Source organism: Motacilla alba, chromosome Z (genome assembly GCF_015832195.1).
Source record: "Motacilla alba alba isolate MOTALB_02 chromosome Z, Motacilla_alba_V1.0_pri, whole genome shotgun sequence".
Lineage (NCBI taxonomy): Eukaryota > Metazoa > Chordata > Aves > Passeriformes > Motacillidae > Motacilla > Motacilla alba.
Genome location: NC_052046.1, coordinates 28,540,291 through 28,560,398, shown reverse-complemented (window position 1 = coordinate 28,560,398; position 20,108 = coordinate 28,540,291). Strand labels below are relative to the sequence as shown.

The 20,108-nt window shown below is 34.1% G+C and overlaps 1 protein-coding gene across 11 annotated transcripts in view; it reads right to left on the bottom strand.

Annotated features, from left to right (window-relative positions):
* The window catches only part of KIAA0825 (KIAA0825 ortholog), a 243,184-nt gene that overhangs the window by 92,827 nt on the left and 130,249 nt on the right, over positions 1–20,108 (bottom strand). For 10 of the 11 annotated variants that reach the window (XM_038124587.1, XM_038124585.1, XM_038124589.1 and 7 more), the window contains one exon: positions 18,170–18,264. In XM_038124587.1, the coding sequence (XP_037980515.1) occupies positions 18,170–18,264 (95 nt within the window). Of the gene's footprint in view, positions 1–3,910; positions 16,484–18,169; positions 18,265–20,108 lie in introns of those variants that run through there. The other variant, XM_038124586.1, reaches the window with a different exon arrangement.

The following is a 20,108-nucleotide window of genomic DNA, read 5'->3' as shown; positions in this document are numbered from 1 at the left end:
CTAATAAGGCATAGTGAAAATCAATTGATTAATTTATTCTTACAAAGAAGTACAAGAGGTTCATAAATAAGAGATTCAAAGTTGCCATATTTATTAGAAGACCACAGAAGTACAGGAGATATAATTCTTAGGTGATGACCCTGCAAACTGCTAATCTGCGTAGAATAGCACTGGATTTTTTCAGCACACATATACACTCAATTGTATTTTTTCCAATCAGAAAAAAAAAAAACCAAAAACCCTGAGAAGTGCATTCCAAGTCTGCTTGACTCACATTTAAACTTGGATGTTGCTGCTTATTCCAAACATAGTCAAAAGTATGTTGGAATGAGCAATAAGAAGGGACAAGCATAAAAAAAATAATGAAATTAAAACCATATTTTATTATATGGTATTTTCAGTTCAGTGCAATTACACCTTCACACAATTTACTTAGCACTTACTTTACCTTTTTATAATAACTTTCTAATTTTCTTGGGGTAAAAACTTGGAGTAAACCAGTCAGTTAGCTCCAGATATTTCTCTTAAACCTTGAAAAAGTGCTGAGATCCCAGCTCAGAAACACATTTTTTCCACTGATTAAACACAGAGAAGTTACATGTCTGAATTTTAATCAAGAAAATACATCAACATAATTAAATACGTGTTTTAGGCTAACTATCTGCTATACGATTTTTTGGAATTGTCTTACTCAAGCCCTCAGGGGCTAATTAAGTTTTCCTTACCATTTCTTAAACTTTCATCCATTTTATGATATGGATTCTTATAAACTACAATGTAACATTTTAAAATCTTAGGCTATAAATAGGCCAAGTTCCAAACAATATTTTAAAAATAGACTCTGTAGCAAACATATGGTTTTATCTTTACATCAAACATTTACTTCCTCAAAAGTATTTCAAGCCAATGGGAATTTTCCTTCTAGCAGACTGTGCAACAAGCTGTGTAGAGTATAGAGACACTTTGCACCCCAGCTGCAGCAGTAAAATTACTGAAACTGTAATTCTCTTAATATTTAAATAATATATTAAAATTTAATTTTCAGCACCTGGAAGAATCTGTTTGTGTGCCAGCAAAAGATGTAGTTGGGCCTGGAGCTGCTATACATATGGGATTCAAAAACAACCTATCACAAATAATTACTAAGAGCAGCTGTACTCATGACCCTAGTCATTTAAAAATCAGGTCACATTTTCCTCAATTCTTTTTCCATTTTCAAGGATTTATGCAAAACAATTGTGTAGTTTTTATATTTTTGCCTTGGTTTTTGTATGTTAATTTTTTTTAATTGTTGATTCTTACAAGGGCAATATCTGAGATTTTTAGCTTTCCTGGTATTCCAAGCATTTAACAGTTGAAGGTTTCATGACAGATTATAAAAATGTGCAATGTTCATTTTCCAAAACATCTTTCAAAATTTTTATAGGACAGAAAGTAAATGGTATGATATGAAAATGCATTTGCTGATATACATACATGTGTTACATGCATATATATATATGTGTGTGTGTGTGTGTACTTTTTTTTTTTTTAAAAAACAGGATATATCATATGGCTCAAAAAAACCCCACATTACTTGTACTGTATGCTTTAATTTATTTTTAAGTTGATAGTTTTAAGGTGGAAAGTTTTTATTTTAAAAGCATTTTCCAAATCATCTTTTTTCAGAACCACTTCATTTTTAACTGATTTCCAGAAGTTGCTTTCTAGCAACCACTAACAACTTTATGATCATTTGTGAAGAAAAAAGCCTTTGTACCACATTTTTTAATTGCGTACCTTTTCAAAATGTATTTAGAATAACATAATATGAGATCACATTTTTTAGATAGGATTAATAATATTTTCACTGGATCTGAAAATTTTTTAAAGTTCAGAAACATTCAGCTAGAAGCCTTTCTTTTATAATTTTAAAATATTCCAACCTGCATTCCCACACATTGAAATAAAAAGACTCATAATGAAAACCATATATTTTACAATGACATACTGAGAAATAAAACACATTACCCTTCAGGGGGAGAGACCCGAGCATTTATACACTACTACCTTCAATCACTTGAATGCAAGTCATTCACACCACCACTATTGCTAACAAGGCATCCAATTTACGAAACAATGAATAGTGAAATTACATTTAAAAGGTACAAATGACTGTCCAAAGAATGACACTGAAAAATATTAAGTAACAGCTCTACCTCAAGATAAGCCTCACAATTAAAGACTTTTAATGAAGAGAGCCTTCAAAGGCTAAATCAGGAGGCATTGATTAGATTGCTTCTAACTTTGTGTTTTGACACCTTCATCTTTCACGGCATTATATTGTCTCTGTGCATCTTACAAAGGAAGCATTTTACTAAGGCCACACATGAACAGGAGACAGCAGTGCTTATAATAGAGACTGTCAAGGGTGTGAGCCAAAATGGGTTTCATTTAGATTTGAAGTGAAGAAAACTCCTAATGCCTTTCATTACAATGTATGTGAACCTCTGAAAAGAACGATGGATTGGGATTCTCATACCTATTAATTTATTGAAATGGATTCCGTTTTTTCTTGTATATCAAGAGGGACCATGTGTTTTAAGCAAGGTAACAATATTGTAGTACCAAATAACTAAATATGCCATGATGACGTATACCCTTCTGCGAGACAAAGAGGATGCAATTTTCTTGATAAGTGGGATTTGAGTTCAGAAATAAATCCTCCAATAGCTTGGCAACAAATAAATGCTCTTTGTTGATATCAGGCTTATAGATACGATCAGGAAGCTATGCAATATAGAGATGGATTCTATCTTTTGTTACCACAGCATGTTTTTATCATAAGAAATTGCATACCCTCCCTTCCCCTCAATTCAGGTATTGACTTTTTATTTCATTGAGAGATTAAATGATGTAATTTGGGTACCACCTACATAAGTCACCTTTTATTAAAAGATAAAAGAACAGGATGCAGAAAAATAAAAACATTCAAGAAAATTGTAATACATTGCAGATCAACTTAACTCTATAAAGAGTATATCCACAGCTAGTGTATCACCGATTATTTTATTCACACTACAAGAATTTATATAAATACTTATTTGTCTTTTTCTCACTTTAACTTCAATAACAAAAGTTATTAAATGCCTATAATGTGCTATTCAAAAACTCTAAATTCTGATTTAATAGAGAACAGTATACAAAATCCTTCTGTATGCTAAATAATTCACCAATATAACTATTAAAAATAAAGCATATGTTCTCATTAACCTTAGAAGTGATTGATTGTTCTGTACCAATAAAATTCAGTAAGTTCAAAGCCCATGTATTTTTAATGGAAATCTTATGACCTGCTAATTAAACTAAAGGTTAAATATACATAAAGTCTTAGAACAAGACAAAAATATTCCATATGTATGTAGCTGATAAGCAGAGTACACAAACACATACATAAATCTGTTCACATTTAAAAAAACCAATGCCTTAAGAAACCCTCCATTGTCACACAAAGACTTCAAAGATAGAGTCAAAGAGTTTGATACCTATGGAATAATAAGAAACTATGTTTATTAAGTTAGGAATTGCCTATTAAGTTCAGAACTCCACTGACACCACAATTACAATAGAAAGAATTAATCAAAACCATAATCAGAGCTAAAGATACGCTTGCTTTCACAAATCAGTCCTCAACAAGCATTTTAATTGAAGTAAGAGGGAAATCTAGGGCACATTTTACTGGTTTAACAACAATTATGAAAATACATACATGCAAAAGTATTTAACCAATTTATTTCTTTATGAATAACATGTAAAAGAAGAAATCTAAATGAAGTGTATATATATATATATATATATATATATATGTACCCTGTATAAATTAAATAAACATCCAGAAAATGTTCAAGATTTTAATCAATATGACTTTTATACTTATATATCACATGTTTAAATGGTGTATGCACATGTGCCCAAGCAACAGAGAAATCAGCAAGAATCATACAAAACAAAATCAAATTCAATCTTAGCAATAAAGATCGCAGATTTCTACATACAACACAAAACCACAAAGGCATAAATTTATTTTATTTTTTAAGAATAGTCATAATTAAATTAGAATGATGCATGTTCTGTATTTGTTCCGTATTTTATCTTGACAGCTTCTGCATACTCAGGCAGAGTCCATTAAACGCAAGCATACAGCAGCTTACTTTTTGAATTATGTATTTAAAGTACAAAAAATTACTAGGGATTTGACTATGATCTGTACATTAATACATATTTTGGACTTAATTTTCTGCACTGGCATTTCTTCTTCTAAATATACTTTTAATTCTAGCACAAACTCAGTAAGAATTAAGCTTTTCCACAACCTAACAAAGGTAATAACAGTATCTTTTAAATGTAAGCTTTATGACACTAGGAATATACACAACATTTTTTAGGTTGTAAAATTTGATCCATAAACTAAGTGATATACTTATATTACTTTACCTTTTAAAAGATATTATATGTTGTTCATTTTTTTTGACAGGGCTTCCCTTCATACTGAAGACATGTTTATAAACACTACATTTTCTCTTAATACGGAAAATCACTTTATCCACTATCATACTCATTCTGTTTCAATAAAAGAATCAATCATCAAATACTTATTTCCAAGTTCAACTTATTTTACTCTGATTTACACATGCTGTTCAAATCAGTTCAAATTCTTTCAATTCTACTTGGTATTCTTAGAAATGTTTTTAATAGTATTTCACATTTTCAAAGAACAAGGAGAAAACAAAACTTTATACATATTATATTAAATTTACATTTAGAAGTTTGTGATCTGGTACTGCTCAGAGCCTTAATTTTTTATAAGAAAAAACCCCACCAAAATTAAATTTGTTATGTAGGTTTCAAAGTAATAAAGATCAAACTGAGACCACTGAATAAGGCAATTGCATCAGTTGTCTAAGTGGTAGCAATGTCAATGTCAGATATGTGGTTATCTTTTCATCTTGGCCTATTCTCAAATGTAAAAATCAAATGTTTGAAGGACATTTCACTGACCTGTTATGGCCTCTGCAACTCTCCAACACAATACTACTGTTCCTCATATAAGTGCCACATTTTGGATAAAAACCCACTTCATCCACGATGCCTTTGCGACATCTGGCGGTCCTTATTACAAATAAACTTTAAGTTGGTTTCTTTGTTGGGTGTTTTCAGTTGCTGTTGGGTACTTTTAGTACACAAATTTTATTCTATTTATTTATTTATTAGCAAACCTACTAGTATGTAAAACTTTAGTCCAAAAGGCTTTGATATCCCCTAGCAGGGGAACAAAAGCAAAGTAGTTTGCAAAAACACAAGGTCTACCATGAGTCCATACAGAGCAAAAGGTCACAAATCTTGAGATGCAGTGACATCATGACAATAAGACACTTTTGAAACAGAAGCTGACTCATTTTGAATATAAAAAGGACACTGATCAAATTCTCCCACGCATTTAAAACTATGGAGAAGAATAAGCATGAGAAGAACCTGATGTAGATGCGTAACCAAGGAGAGTTAAAACATTCCCTTTAGTTTTCACAATTACAAGATGCCACCAAAAACTTGACAAGTCTGCTTCAGAAGATTTAGAAGCATTATTTTTATGTCCTTATTGGATGCTGAGAAAATTTTATTAAAGGAAAAAACACTCTGTGAACATCACAGGGTGCGCACTCCCTGTAAGAACTCTACTCTTTTAAAATTAATTCAGTTATACCAAAGCTTGTTCTACTGTTTCAGTCCTATTATTTATCATTTCAATAAACTATGAGAAAAGTACTATAAGCAACAGAAAAATTATCTTCCCTTCTTCATCCTTCTTCCTTAGCTATTTCACTGCAGTAGGAAAACCCCATTCTAATTTCTTTAGTACAGTAACTGCAGGGGTATTTGACATCAACTTTGTGAAACCATAACTTTGCTATTTCTTAGCCCAGCAGGAGGAACTAGGGCATTAAAACTTCCCTTGTTCGAACAATTTTTATTTCAAACCAAGAGATGATACAGTAACCAAAGATTAAACGTACATTACCTGAGATTTAGAGTATCACTTCTTTAAATTCTAATTTGCTGCATCATGGTAAAGATTTAATTAAACACACTACTGTTCCAAAACGAGTAATATAGTAAATTTTTTGTCCTCATATGAACAGATACGTAGCATGTATTATTAACATTCAAGAAAAATTTCAAATAAACCATAATTGAATCAAATTGAAAAAAATAATCTCTCGAAACTGCTCTTGGCATGGACTGGATTTAGTGAACAGTGTAATGGTGTAGTTCACTATTTCTTTATTTTACAACAAAAGATTTCTGCATCATTAGAACATCCAGAAGGTCCCCGTAAAAGCCACCATTCAAATTTTAATTAAAATTTCAGTAGTCAGTGTTTTCAGTGTATGTATATGGATAAGATACAGACCATGCACTGCAGCACAAGCACATGATTCTCTGCAGATCACAGACACATGACCAAACATGTGAGAAATACAGGCCAAAGAAACATTGTTCATTCTAAATAGTCTTCTCATGCTACAAAACTGCAGGAATACAATCTAGCCTAACCTGTTGCATTGAAGTTATTGTACTGAATTCACAGAGACAACTCATTAAGGATGTGAGTGAGCACATTCAAGATTATGTTTCAGTATGGAATAAAAAGATTAATCAGTCATTGAACTCCATGTACAAAAATTCAGCATGTGACAGCATAGATAGATTAAAATCAGAAAACTAAACTTAACAAATTAAAAAAAACCACATCAGGAAATGTCATAAATTTATGAAAGAATTAGAATACCATGGTATAAGGAGGAGCTTTCCTTCTGCAAAGGAAGATCAATCCTCACTAAAATAAAGATAAATAAGTAAACAACAAACTGACAACACATACTTCTAGAAGTACTGGAGCAATTCCTTTAACCTGCTATGAACTAAAGCATGGTCTTTTAAGACTTGAGAATCTGTTAATTTTCTAAGAAAAAATTTTACCAATAGTGAAAACACTATGAAAGCCTGATCACACAAAACTTGTTCTGGACTCACACCTTTCCTGATGAAAAAGTAACAGAAAAAAGCAGCACATTTTGTCAGATAAGTATCTCTGAATTTTTCTTGCTCAGAAAGTTATAGACTGAAGCTAGTTAACTCACATCAGTTAATGTCCAAACACTGAGGCTTGGGCATGGTATTGGAGAATGATCAGTGAGCATAACTTCATAGTACATGAATCCCATAGGTCACCTTGAACTACGAAAATATGGCACTGAAGTTTAGATAGACAGAGATCAATGATCATTCATTTTTAATGCTAAAATTCTGAAACCACTCTATCAAATTTTATTATGCAACAACCATTTATCAAGGAGATATGCAAAGAATACCCAATTGTCTCTGCATTCACTTAAGAGGTTATAAAGCCCACTGTTGCTATTGCATGATCTAACAGTGACTCCGTGAAACAATAAATAATGAGATGCCAAAAATAAGACAGAAATGGAAAATAAATTTACTGGTAAAGAGCTACAACATATTTTTAAAGGTTTCTTTTTTATTTAAAAGACAAGAAAACCTTTTATTTTCTACATACCATTTACAGAGGTTTAACTCTATATCACATTAATGCTCTCAGTTTTTATGCAAAGGTACTGTTAAATTACCCATGTAATTATCCCAAGAGAAATCATCATGGTTATTTTATTGACTATATTCATTGACTGATATAATTTCATTAATACTTTTGTGGGAAGAGTTTGGTAGTACTTAAATTCAGCTATCACACTCTTTATTAGTACAATTAAAAGGATAATTTCTCTATTATTTTAGAGGGTGGGTCTTTTTACAGAGATATTTAATTACTGAGTTAAAGCAACAACAGAAACCTAATGAGCACAAATTTAGGCAATACTTTATAGTCCAATGTGAAACAAAACTAAAATTGTCCCTGATCCCAATAGTGAAATCTCTTTAAAATGCAAAAAATGGTCATCAAATAACAACAGTTCTTTCTAAAACGACAACATGATAGCTGCATATGCCTTAAAAAGCCCTCCAATAACAAGCACCACATCAGAGAAAACAGAAAAAGCCTGTTACAAATATAACTTAAAGAGATGTTTATTCAAATATCTGCTTACAGAACCTTGTAAAGGCAAAGCAGTTATAACTTTTGATATACCAATAACATAAGACCTTATTGCTGCAATAAATGCAGCACCATTGTTTCCGTCTTTTGTGTGCACTACAGTGTTTACTGAGTCAGCAGGCACTATACTTACATACAGTTCAATTTACTCAAATTGAATAAGACCAAAATAACTTTGCAACTGTCAATCCTGGAAATAAAAAAGAAAGTGAGTGAAGAATGTGGATTGCAAATTAAAATCCGTTTCTGGATATGAAGATCAAAAGTAAGACAGATGTTCTAAAGGGGGAAACAGAAGATCAGACTACGGCTATTAAGAAATTACTCATCCCAGATGACATCATCATTACAAAAATGATAATTTTGGGAAACTGTTCTCATCTGCCTCAGACTTTAAAGAGTAATTTTTATTATACTGAACATTTATTTTTGGAAAAATGTGAAAATTAGGGAGACCAAGGAATTAGCAAATACAAAATTCTAACAAATTCATGCTCTCTGAAAGAGTAAAATTAATTTTTATCCATGGGAAATATATCAATTTAAAGATAATCTGAGGGAAAAAAAATTGATGAGGAAGTATAAGACTTCTGACCAGACTCTCCTTCATTCCAGGGATCCAGAAAGTTTAAGGAAGCATGATGTGGAAAATTGTATGGCAAATTCATTCTTTGGCTTCTTATTATGGTATTTTCCCATCAGTGCAGGTGAAAAATTCAGTGCAGGTTGATTAACTAATAAAATCTTCTAAGCAGTTTCACTTTAAATATTTTATGACTATCTACATTGCAGCACTACAGCATGAGTGAATCTTTGTTTCAGGTAATTTTTGTAGCAGGGGAAATTACTGGAAAATCATGAAGAAAATAGCCAGTTGTTTATATGCAGAAAATCCCTGGATTAATGTTTTTTCTGTCAAAACTTCTGTGCACATTTTCTGTGTACAAAAATTTATAATATTGAAACTCTTTACATTAATCATTGCAATCAAAACTGTGTTTCCATTTAAATGAATATGTTGTATTAAAATGAACAAAGGGTGAAAACAGTGTCAGCGTTTACTTTTGTTTCCTAAATAGTATTGCTTGGAAAAAGAACAAATACTTTTGTTTAAAATAAAGGAAATCAATAATGAAAACATGAAAAGAGTAGTGTTTTTCAAGAAAAATGGAAAGACAAAAGTTTAAGAATGTTTGTGGATGTGCCTTATTTAACAGTTTTACGTGTTGGATGTGACTTTCACAGTCTGTTGTCTGTTGCAGGAAAGACATCACATCTGTGACTTAGCTGTTGATTAATGAGTCTTTCAATTCCCTGCCACCATCTGAAGAAGGGCTGCAGCATTTCTAAGCTTCACTGGTTTACTCACCTTCAGCTGCAGTCCTACCAAGGTATCTTCCATAAAGAAAATCACACCTGGTTAAGGCTAATGAAAATCTTAATATGTCATTTTCTAGACAATTCAAAAAGCATGTAAAACTAGACAAAAGATGTATTCAAGCAACATGAATGCAGTTTTGTCATAACCTGTCAATCTAAAGACTAACATGAAAAAGCTTTCTTCAATGACATTTTACAGTGTCAACTATCAGAATGACAATTCCCTCTTTGGTATATGAGGCAGTATGCACAATGGTTTCCCACTCTTCACAAAGAGTAAATTTTGTTGTTAGACCCTAGAAAGAAGTTAAGAGGGGAAGAAAAATCCCAATCAAAAAGGTTTTCTGGGTCGAATTATCAATCAGCATCAGAAAAGCCCAAATACTGTGGCCGTGTGTAGGCCGATTTTAAACTTACTATGCCCTTCAGAAAACCTATTAGGAGTTCATGTAAAACTGACCAACACTGCTTTATTTGCATTGTGACTGTAAAACTTACGAGGTCAGTTTGACATTAACAACTGGACTTAGGGAAGAAGCGGTAAGATCTCTAGGACTTGTCATCCTTTCTTAAACAGTGCCAGCCTGGCAGGACAGAGGAAGTACAATCAGGAAAGCCATGAGAGAAGTCAATAACTTTGGGAAAGCCATAGCGCTAAGAGTCATCAGTTACAGCTGCAAAAGTCTGGGATCCACACTGGCCACCACCACATACTTGCTTTGTTGTTGCAACAGTGAATATTTCAAGGTCAGGAGAAAGCATACAGTCTTCCCCACCCCCTTCAGAGAAAAACTAATGGGACTACCACTTCCTAAAATGAATGCAAGGTGATTCAAATTAGATAACCATCAAGGTCTCACTAAAGCTGAGTCACCTCCCCTTTCTTGCCACAAAGGAACTGAGGATAGCAACAGCCACCACAGACCAGCTACTATGTGGTAGCTTTGTATCTTAAATTTAGTCAAAATAACTAGGTTCTACTCTTTACTTTGCTACAGACTGGTTTTGCAGTGCAGAAGAAAGCTTAAAAGTGACTTGCGTAACCAGATTTTCCATTTGTTTAACTCTGATATAATACTTCCCCCTCTACCTTACAGGGGACTTGCATGTCTCAGCTCATTACAGCTTACAAACAAATTGAGATCCCTGTATGGAAATGGAATTACTCTACATTACTAAAATTTTGATGAAAAATCCCTTATCTAAAAGCAGCAAAAGGAAGAAACAATGCCTTGACGGACAGGACAGACTTTTAGCTTGTCAGCTTGTGTCCTGCAGCCTCTTCCCTTGCAGGTGTAGCAAGAAAGTCTATAGATAAGACGAGAAGCTAAGCCACTGTGTACAATCAGGGAAGTCAGTACTTTGAATGCATTGATTCACATTTATACATTTAGCAATTACATAGTACACTTACATCACACTTACAATCACTATATAACTATGTTTCTATTAAGAATGGAAACTTGGATCAATAGCAGTCTGAAAGTGGAAAGAGAAAAGAACAGATAAGAAAAATGAACATCAGTATCTCCACTTAAGAATCCCTAGTGAGAACAGGATTTGAGAGAGAGTTGAAAGGAGGGCAAATAATTTACAGATGAAAGGAAATAACTGTTTTTAAGAAAAGCCACCCAAGTCACAGGATAGCAATCACCGGGTTAATTATATAGGGATAATAGTGCTGAAGTGCCACGCTTCCAAGTGATGATTTATAGAACACAAAAGTACCTAGTTATGACATACCTTTAGAGGAACCAGTGAATCCTAACAATGAATACACAAATGTATTATTAACACAATACATTGAATATACCTAGCAGTATTCCCATCAAAGCCATCCTGGCTCTGGGCAGGACAGATTTAATTTTTGCACTAGCCAGGAAGGGGCATGGCTGACACCTGGAGGTTACTCTGTACCACCTCATGTAGTTTTCTGGGCACGGGGAAAGGGCTCTCTTCCGAGTCAGTGGGGTGGAGGGAGCAGTTGGGAATTATCTCTTGTCAGGGGGTTTCCAATTGAATTGCTTGCCTCTTTCTTGTACCCTCTGTTGTTAGTATTGTTGCTGTTACTTCTTGTTTTCTTCATTCAGCACTGTTTCCAGTAAACTACTCTTGTTTCAACCCATGATGCTTATGTTTTGTGCCTCCAATTCTCCTCTCCACAGCACCACGGGGGAAGAGAGGGAAGGGGGAAAGGAGTAAGCAGTGGTTTAGTGGTTTGGAGAGTCTCAGCAGGAGCACTAATTTGGGGAACACCATTCCTAAACCAAGACAAAAGCATATCAAAGGATATAAAAATGCAGACAAATGTGATCTAATATAAATGGGAAACCAAGGCAGTGTGACACATTATTAGAAGAAAGAGGTTTGGATCACAGGTCTCTGCCCTAGCCAACATGCTGTGCTTACTACCCTTTTGAATGAAAAAAGATGTATTACCAATACTTTCTTCTTTTTAATTCATTTTATTTTCACTTTTTCTAGAAGCCAGGTTTGAGTAATAAAAAAAAGAATCTAATTAGCACAAAACCTTGTTTAAGCAACTTTATAGTTGTTAATTAAAGGAGAGATGGGAAGTACATGCTTTTGTATTGCAAAGCTAGCAAAAGCCTCATCATAAAAGACTCCCAAGTATTAAAAAATAGGTCATATTAAGTAAGGTTAAATGGGATATGGCAATCCTTATGTTTTTAGCACCTTCTGTTGGAGATTGTCATCAGAGAGTATTTTTTTTTTCATATGATTCATCAATATATCTGCAGAAGAGAGAGACTGATAACAATCAGAAAAGTGTATTGCATATGAGGAGCCTCATCTTTAACCTCATTTACTTGTGAAATTCATGCTGTAACTGTATACATGATAGGGGCTTGAGTGGCAGTCAAACAGTGAGTGCTTACTGTTCTCTTTTGCTTACTGATGTTATATTCTGCCACCAATGCTTTAAAAGTGCCAGGCAGGGAAATAAGCCTTCTTCCGACAGATTTTTTAAAGTCACAGTATGGTTTGATTAGCTATGTCAGAAGAGGATAAGCAGACAAAGGATAATCCTTGTGGTGACAGATGTGACATACACCTTGTTATTGACCAACTCATTTATGGAACAGGATACTTGCTTACCCAGAAAGGTCAAAGTGAGATTTTCCACAAAATCCCATTGGCTTTTTTTTTGGTACATACAGCACTAGGGTCTAAGCCTGACTTCATGATTAACCAAGAGATGTACAATAATGGATTAATACCTTTCACCTGCTTCTTTTGATACAGGAGCAATGAGATACTGCCTTTCATAGCCTCCCAGACATTTTAGAAAGCCTGTTATCATATGCATTATAAGGGCATCATTTATAGTAACACCAAGCAGGTGATGATTACTGCAATATTAATGGCACCCTAGCTCTTCACCAATCATCATTAATAGTTGACTTGTAACTGTAGCAACAGCATGAATTTCCAATATCCAGCAAATTTGGATACCAAAGATCTGGGAGCATCTGCAGTTTAGAAGACAGATTAACACACCTAGAAGTACACTAGGTATCAGACTGCTGTCCTCTGCCATGCAGATAAGCACTCGGTCTTGGCATCAGTAATTGCTCTTCCATCATTTGTTTCTTCCACAAACAAAATTGTTAGAAAACTTCCTACCATTTAATACCCTGGAGGTTTTTTTCACTCATTTCTCAAATTTAGGCTTTTGTAAAGTTTTATAAAGAATCTTTGACAGACAACAAAACACATGCAGTTTGTTGGCATTCTTTTCAGTTTCAAAACCACACAATAAATTTTTCCACATGTTGATAAACTAGATTTTTAAAGTGTGTTTTCTGGATATCTAGATAATCAACAACACAATGAATATAAATATTTTCTATAAATAGTTCACCATATGGCTATCATTCTCAACAGATGGTGTCTGTGTATTCACTAGAATATACAAGAGCTATGCAAAATTTGCCCTTCAATCATTCAAAATTCTAAACAAGATTTTCTTACTTCAGTTTTATTAAGCTTAATCAAAGTCAAAACACGTAATTTTATCCCTTAGCTCTACTATGGGGAAAAAATGCCACAACTGTATAAACAAATCAATTTGCAAAAGGCAGTACAGTTGAAAGAATTTTAATAAAGAGACACTACGTACAAGGTTTTCTCAATCCTAGAAGAGCACTCTGCTGCTAATGATAGATTTTAACCTACCCAAAAAGCAGACCCACTTGTAAACAGCCCAGTAGTTCATCAACAAGAATGCAGTCTGGACTATGTTATGAAAAGATCTGTAGTCCAAGGGATCTGAGAGTTTATATCTATTTTGCAGCAAATGTTATCATATGCAATGTAAGGTTATCATTTATAGTAACACCGCGCAGTGATGATTACTGCAGTATTAACGGCACCCTAGCTCTTCACCAACCATCATAAATAGTTGACTTGTAGCTGTAGCAAAAAAGTCTACTAGAAATCCTACAGATTTTAGCCAGTTTTAGTAAAAGACAAACTTATTCTTTTTTTTATGGTTTCCTGAAATCCGATATATAAACATCTCCATGTTTTCAACTTTCAGAAGCTGCTGGGCAGTTCAGAATCTGTATCAAAACAACACATGACCAAAAGTTGACTAGAAACTTGGCTATCCTGCTCCAACTTAAAACTATTAAAGCTCATATCACTGTATAAACATCTTCTGGAAGGTTCTTCTTGAGCTACACTGGCTTGTCTGTTGGAAATCAAATTCTAATCTTCAGTTTAGACATTTTTATTGCATTTCTTATCAATTTGAACAAATACAAGTTTTAATTTCTATAGTTTTTCAAACTTGTTATTATTTCTCACCTGAAACACTTATGGTAAAAAATAACACATTCCCATTCCTCTCTTAGTTATTAAGTTGTTAAGCTTTCTGTTCTGAAGGTCCTGGCTGCTGTTAGCTTTGCCAGTCATGAGTTCGTCTCTATCTGTTCCTACAGCTCCCAGCATGCTCCTGTAGCAGGACCTACATCATTCCAACTAAATCACTTCATGTCCCTGCACAGACACCAGTTCTTAGTGAAACCTCCCTAATTAGAGGAGGGAATCCCAGCCATTCCTTTTCAGAACTGCAAATAACTGCAATATTGGATAATGGCTTCACATGTTACAAAAATGTCTCTTTTTTTCTTCCTCTTTATAGTGACAGGAATATCATTACATTATTGTAAGGTATTCAGTGCACCTGAAAATCCTGCACAACTGCAGAAGGCAGGTCACATCTCAAAGCCCCACAAAATAATAATATCTTCTAACCATGTACAATTTGCCAAGGTATTCCTGTGAAAATTAATGGTTATAAATTTAACTTTTATATAAGGGAGAGTACATAAACAAGAAGGATAATGCATGGTATTGTGCTCTGGAATTATGCCTCAGTATTGACAACACAACAGCTTTTTGCCTACTTCTAAGTATTTCTTGCTGATTTTCAACACTCTGATTTGACTGGACAATAACAATTGTAATGTTATGAGCAGGACACTAATTGTAAGTCAAGATATGGGTAGTTAAATAACAATTGCTCTTCTTGCTTTAATACATGTATTAGAGGTAAGAAACCCTCTTTTGTTATTGGAGTAGCTAAGGATGAACAAGTGAGTCCAGGACTTGAAAAGGCAGGATGTATCTGTTTAAGTACGTAGAAGATTTTTTAAAACTTGTGTAAATCAAGTTCAAAAGTTAGTTGAATGTTAAGGGTCTTATTACTAAAAGATACTGTTTCAATTATAATTGAGAAATACATTTTAAATCTTATTCTTGCAGTTCAAACTATATATATTATATATATACAAACATATTATTTATTTTTGAGTAAATTAAAATCAGATGGGTTGAAATTTGTTAAATTGAATGACCTTAGAGCTTGCTAAGTTAATGTTTTGTCAAATGCTTTTTATGGATTCAATATTGCTATAAGCTTTTTCTAAAGTTCCCTGATTTTCTCAAGTTTGCCAGTTGAGTTTTCGTTGTTTTGACTCATGAGGAGTGTCTTGTTGGTATTCCTCCCTTGCATCTAACTCAGAGTACATACATAAATCCCTGTAAGTCCCTTTGAGGGACTCAGTGGGAGGATTCCAGAGCCTTACAACCACCACATCTTTAATATGAAAAATTTCCTGGACACTTTTACTTCGACGATCATAGGAATGGACGGATTAGATTCCCATCATTGTGTGATGCCAGCAATGAGTAGTAGGCAACAATTAATTTCCTTTTTAACCAGTTCTAAAAGTATTTTACTTTCCCCTAACCACCAACCAATTAATTTGCCTAACACTTGCTGGCTCTGGGACAATGCTCTCATAACACCCTCTCACTAACTCAGTCATTAACTAGGTTAGGGGAGCATTTCCCTTGTAAATGAGTCCCCTAAGCATTTTCACTTTTTTTTTTCCTCAAAAGAAAGACTGCTTTTTAAACTTCATATGCAACTGACAGTATTTTTTCTTGAAATATGAAAAGAAGGAAATAAATATCATTCTAACATCACTGTGAACTGGTGAAAATATTTTTGCCTGCACAGACATAACTACTCAGGGAAAGCTTTAGCATGTGTCAAAGGAAGGAGTAATTTAAATATTATGGTCCTCCACTTTATAAACGGATGGTTCTGAAACAGCTCAAGTACTGTCTATGGTTTTGTTTAACTCATCTCAGGAGGAAAACAGTAGAAACACAATAAGTCCACCATAAGTGGGAGGTCAAAATAATCACACACTTATTCAGCTTGAACATTAAGTCTTGAACACAAGTAAGGCTGACTTATGCAGTTCTAGGAAGGATCATGAAGAATCATCTAATGATAGGGCTCACCTGAGTCTTACTGCAAAGCTTGTTTGTTTAGCCACACGAACAGCTAGAATTGTCCTAGTCAGGTGGAAAGTATAAGCAGGCACACTTTAGCTATGATAAAAATAAAGTCAGATAAAGACAAGTTGTGTTATCCATGCTGGCTGCTATGGCAGATACTGGATCAGCTATTCTACTTTTTATGATCACAGTGGATCTAAACGATCTGTTGGTTTGCAGAGTGGTTGAAATAATATATCCATGCTCTAATCCTTAATTACTTGCATAATGTCACTTCTATATGAGAATTTCCTTACCATGTAGAAGGGCAATGAATTAACACATTTTCAAATTAGGAAAGATGACAACAGTTAGAAAATTAATTAAATTACAACAAATAGATGATATGACAAGGATGTGAAATACAGAGAAGGAGAGATGAGGCATACACATGATTTCTAACATCTCTAAAGAGATCAGAAGAAAAATAAAATATGTTTTATATATTTTATTTTTAGGGAACAGTGAATAGGAAAAGTCCACACAAAGTGTTTCCTGTGCAAATCACAGCAGCCCACTGCTCCCTTTGGCTCATATTGATGACAATAACAAGAAGTGAAGTTCAAGAACCGGTTTTAGTCTAAGAGCCTCTTTTAAAAGGACAATCTACTCCATTTTTAATGAAGGATGTGAAATACCAATCAAAGAGGAGAACCATCAAAATAAAAAGAAATAGTACTGTATTTTCTCTGACATTTAACACAAAAAGTCTGTGAAGTTTCACATTTTGTCTGGTAACAGGTAACAAAGGACATCAAGAAGAGAACTGAATAACAAATTTTTGCTGGCATGAGTTTTTGTGCAATTAAATTTTTGGGAAAGAACAATTTAGGTAGGGAAAGAATTAATCTGATCCAAATTAAGATGGAAGACTCAGACTGTAAAAGTATTTTATATATGAAATGAAGGAAGAATTAAATGCTTAAGACTAACTGCGAGTGATAAATTGAGAAAATAAGACGAAAACCCCACAACCTTTATGACATGGAAATTCATACACTTTTGAAATCCTCACTCTAGTTTCTAGATAGAGGAACAGCCAGTTCAAAAGTTGACTGATAGGATCTTATTAGGTATCATCAGGAGGATTCAGAAATAAGAAGTGGATGTCTTAGTTCAGTGTGCAACATGTAAGTTTTCCAGTTTTCATAAGTAACAAATATTAACAAAAACAACAACAAACAAACAACCACACAACCCCCCAAAAAATTCCACCTAAATTTTTTTGAATTTAAGAAACTGGAGTTTCTGAATTAAGCAGTTACATTTTACAAGTGAAAATGCAATAAAATATGAGAATAAGTTTGATTAATTGAAAACTATTAAGGAAACACTTTCTATTTCTATCTACACTTGTCATGCCCCCAACTGAATTTAAGATCCTTTCCAACTTGAATAAACATAGCCTAAATTCTGTGCTGAAATTTCCCTGAGCAGTATAGGTTTGCAAAAGTTACTAATTTTTTTCCAAAGCCTTATTTAAGTGCAATATCTACATACATTCATATACTTCTTTCTCAGACAGAAAGAAGAAATTATACACCTCAAAACAGTAACTGAAAAACAACTGAGTATGGATCAAATACTACAGAAAAAATGTTGTTATATTTTAAAACTACATATTTAAAAAGAAATGCAGAATTTGCTTTACAAATTTCACCACTAGAATCTTTGTGTATTCACTATTACAAAGTCAAAAATACAAAAGGAAAATGTTATGATTTGCCAAAATCCCATTACCTGTGTGACAGCAGCACCCTGAAGGCCATCTGATTCAGTCCTAAGTAACCTGGCAGCAAGCTTGACCAATCCCAGTTCCATTCAGTAATGGCTGACTGTTGATACATGGAAAGAAGCTAGTTAGTTAATCAACACTAACATGATCAGTACATTAAGCTCCAGCTGCAATATACTAACCAAAAAGGGGGGGGTCTAGAATGAGGACTTAGAAATATGATGTCAGTCATGTCCACAGAAGAAGGTTTTTATTCCAATAAAATGGCAATTAACTAATTAGGGACATAGCCTCTGTTTTTTAAAAAATAAATCAGTTTTTTTAACCATTATTGTTCTAACTGTTGATGGCATTCTGAACAGCTATTTTGTCTGCAAGCTTTCTCTTTGTCTGAAAAGCAAAATAGTTGATAACTTTCTATGTAACAGTAATTTGCATTTTCTGCTGTCAGCAAAAAGTTACATCATGAGAAGTTTGGTACAGCTGGAATTCAAGAAGTAACCTGTATCATAATTAGAGTAATTTAATGCATCAATGCATTGTGTATGCATTATTTTAATGTATTATAAACAGCATTAAATCTAGAAAATATGAACAAGTATAACTCCACATTGCTTATTGAATAAACAGAAGCAATCTACATCATCAGTGGGCAGACAAGAGACCACATACAACATTCTTATTTTTAAAAAACAGTAAATCCTGGTGCATAATATTCCTTATCATTGTCAGCAATGGTCAAGTAATGACTAATTTAATCTTCTTGGCAGGAAATAAGTACAAAGTTATTGCTGTAACACTGAAACAGCACTGAGTAGTAAAAAAAATGTTTAAGCAAGTCAAAACAATGAAAATAAACCTAAATAATAGTAAAGTATAACTTGGAGTGCATATTTTTCTTCTTACAGGCAGTACTTGGTTCCTCTGGGAGAGCAGAATGACTGCAATCCCTCCCTCCTATTCCTTCCATCTATACTTCATCACTTTGCTTCTCCTAACTTAATTTACTCCCTATCCCCATTCTTTGCCACACACGTTAAATTAAAGTAGAAAAACAAAGGTGAAATACACCGTACAAAAGGGAAATAAGGGTAACAAGAAAAAATACAATACTGAGAAAGCAGAAAATGAACGAATAAGAGAAGGTTCCTTGTCAGTGCTCTGGCATCTTCTACAGGCACTGGCAATAATTTTCATTGGAAACCAGACACTCAGCTATACTGATCACTGTTTTATAAATGGACAGTCCCACACCACTAAATAAATGTACAATTTAATGGGAAAGGGAACTGAACTATTTAATAACATCATTAAGCTTAGAAATAGAATCAGAGGAGAGAATTATAGAATGATTGAGGTTCGAAGGGATCTGAAAGATCACCGTGTTCCAACCCCTTGCCATGGGCAAGGCACATCTTTCACTAGACCAGGTTTCTCAGAGCTCTGCCCAGCCTAGCGTGGAATGCTTTAACCAGATGGGGCAACCACAGCTTCTCTAGGCAACCTGTTCCACTGCCTCACCACCCCCACAGGAAATAATTTCTTTCTAATATCTAATCTAAAGCTACTCTCGGTCACTTTGAATCCATTTCCCTTTTTCCTGTCACTATATGCTCATGTAAAACGTCCTCCTCCATTTTTCTTGTAAGCTTCTTTCAAGTACTGCAAGACTGCAATTAGGTCACACCGAAGCCATCTCTTTTCCAGGCCAAACAATTGCAATTCTCTTGGCCTTTCTTCATAGGAGAAGTGCTCCATCCCTCTAGTGATTTTGCTGCTCCTCCTCTGGACTGGCTCCAACTGCTCCATATCCTTCCTGTGCTGGGGACCCCAGAGCTGGATGCAGCACTGCAGGTGGGGTCTCACCAGAATGGAGTGGAGGAGCAGACTCAACTCCCTTGACCTGCTGGTCACACTCCTTTTGATGCAGCCCATCAAACAGTT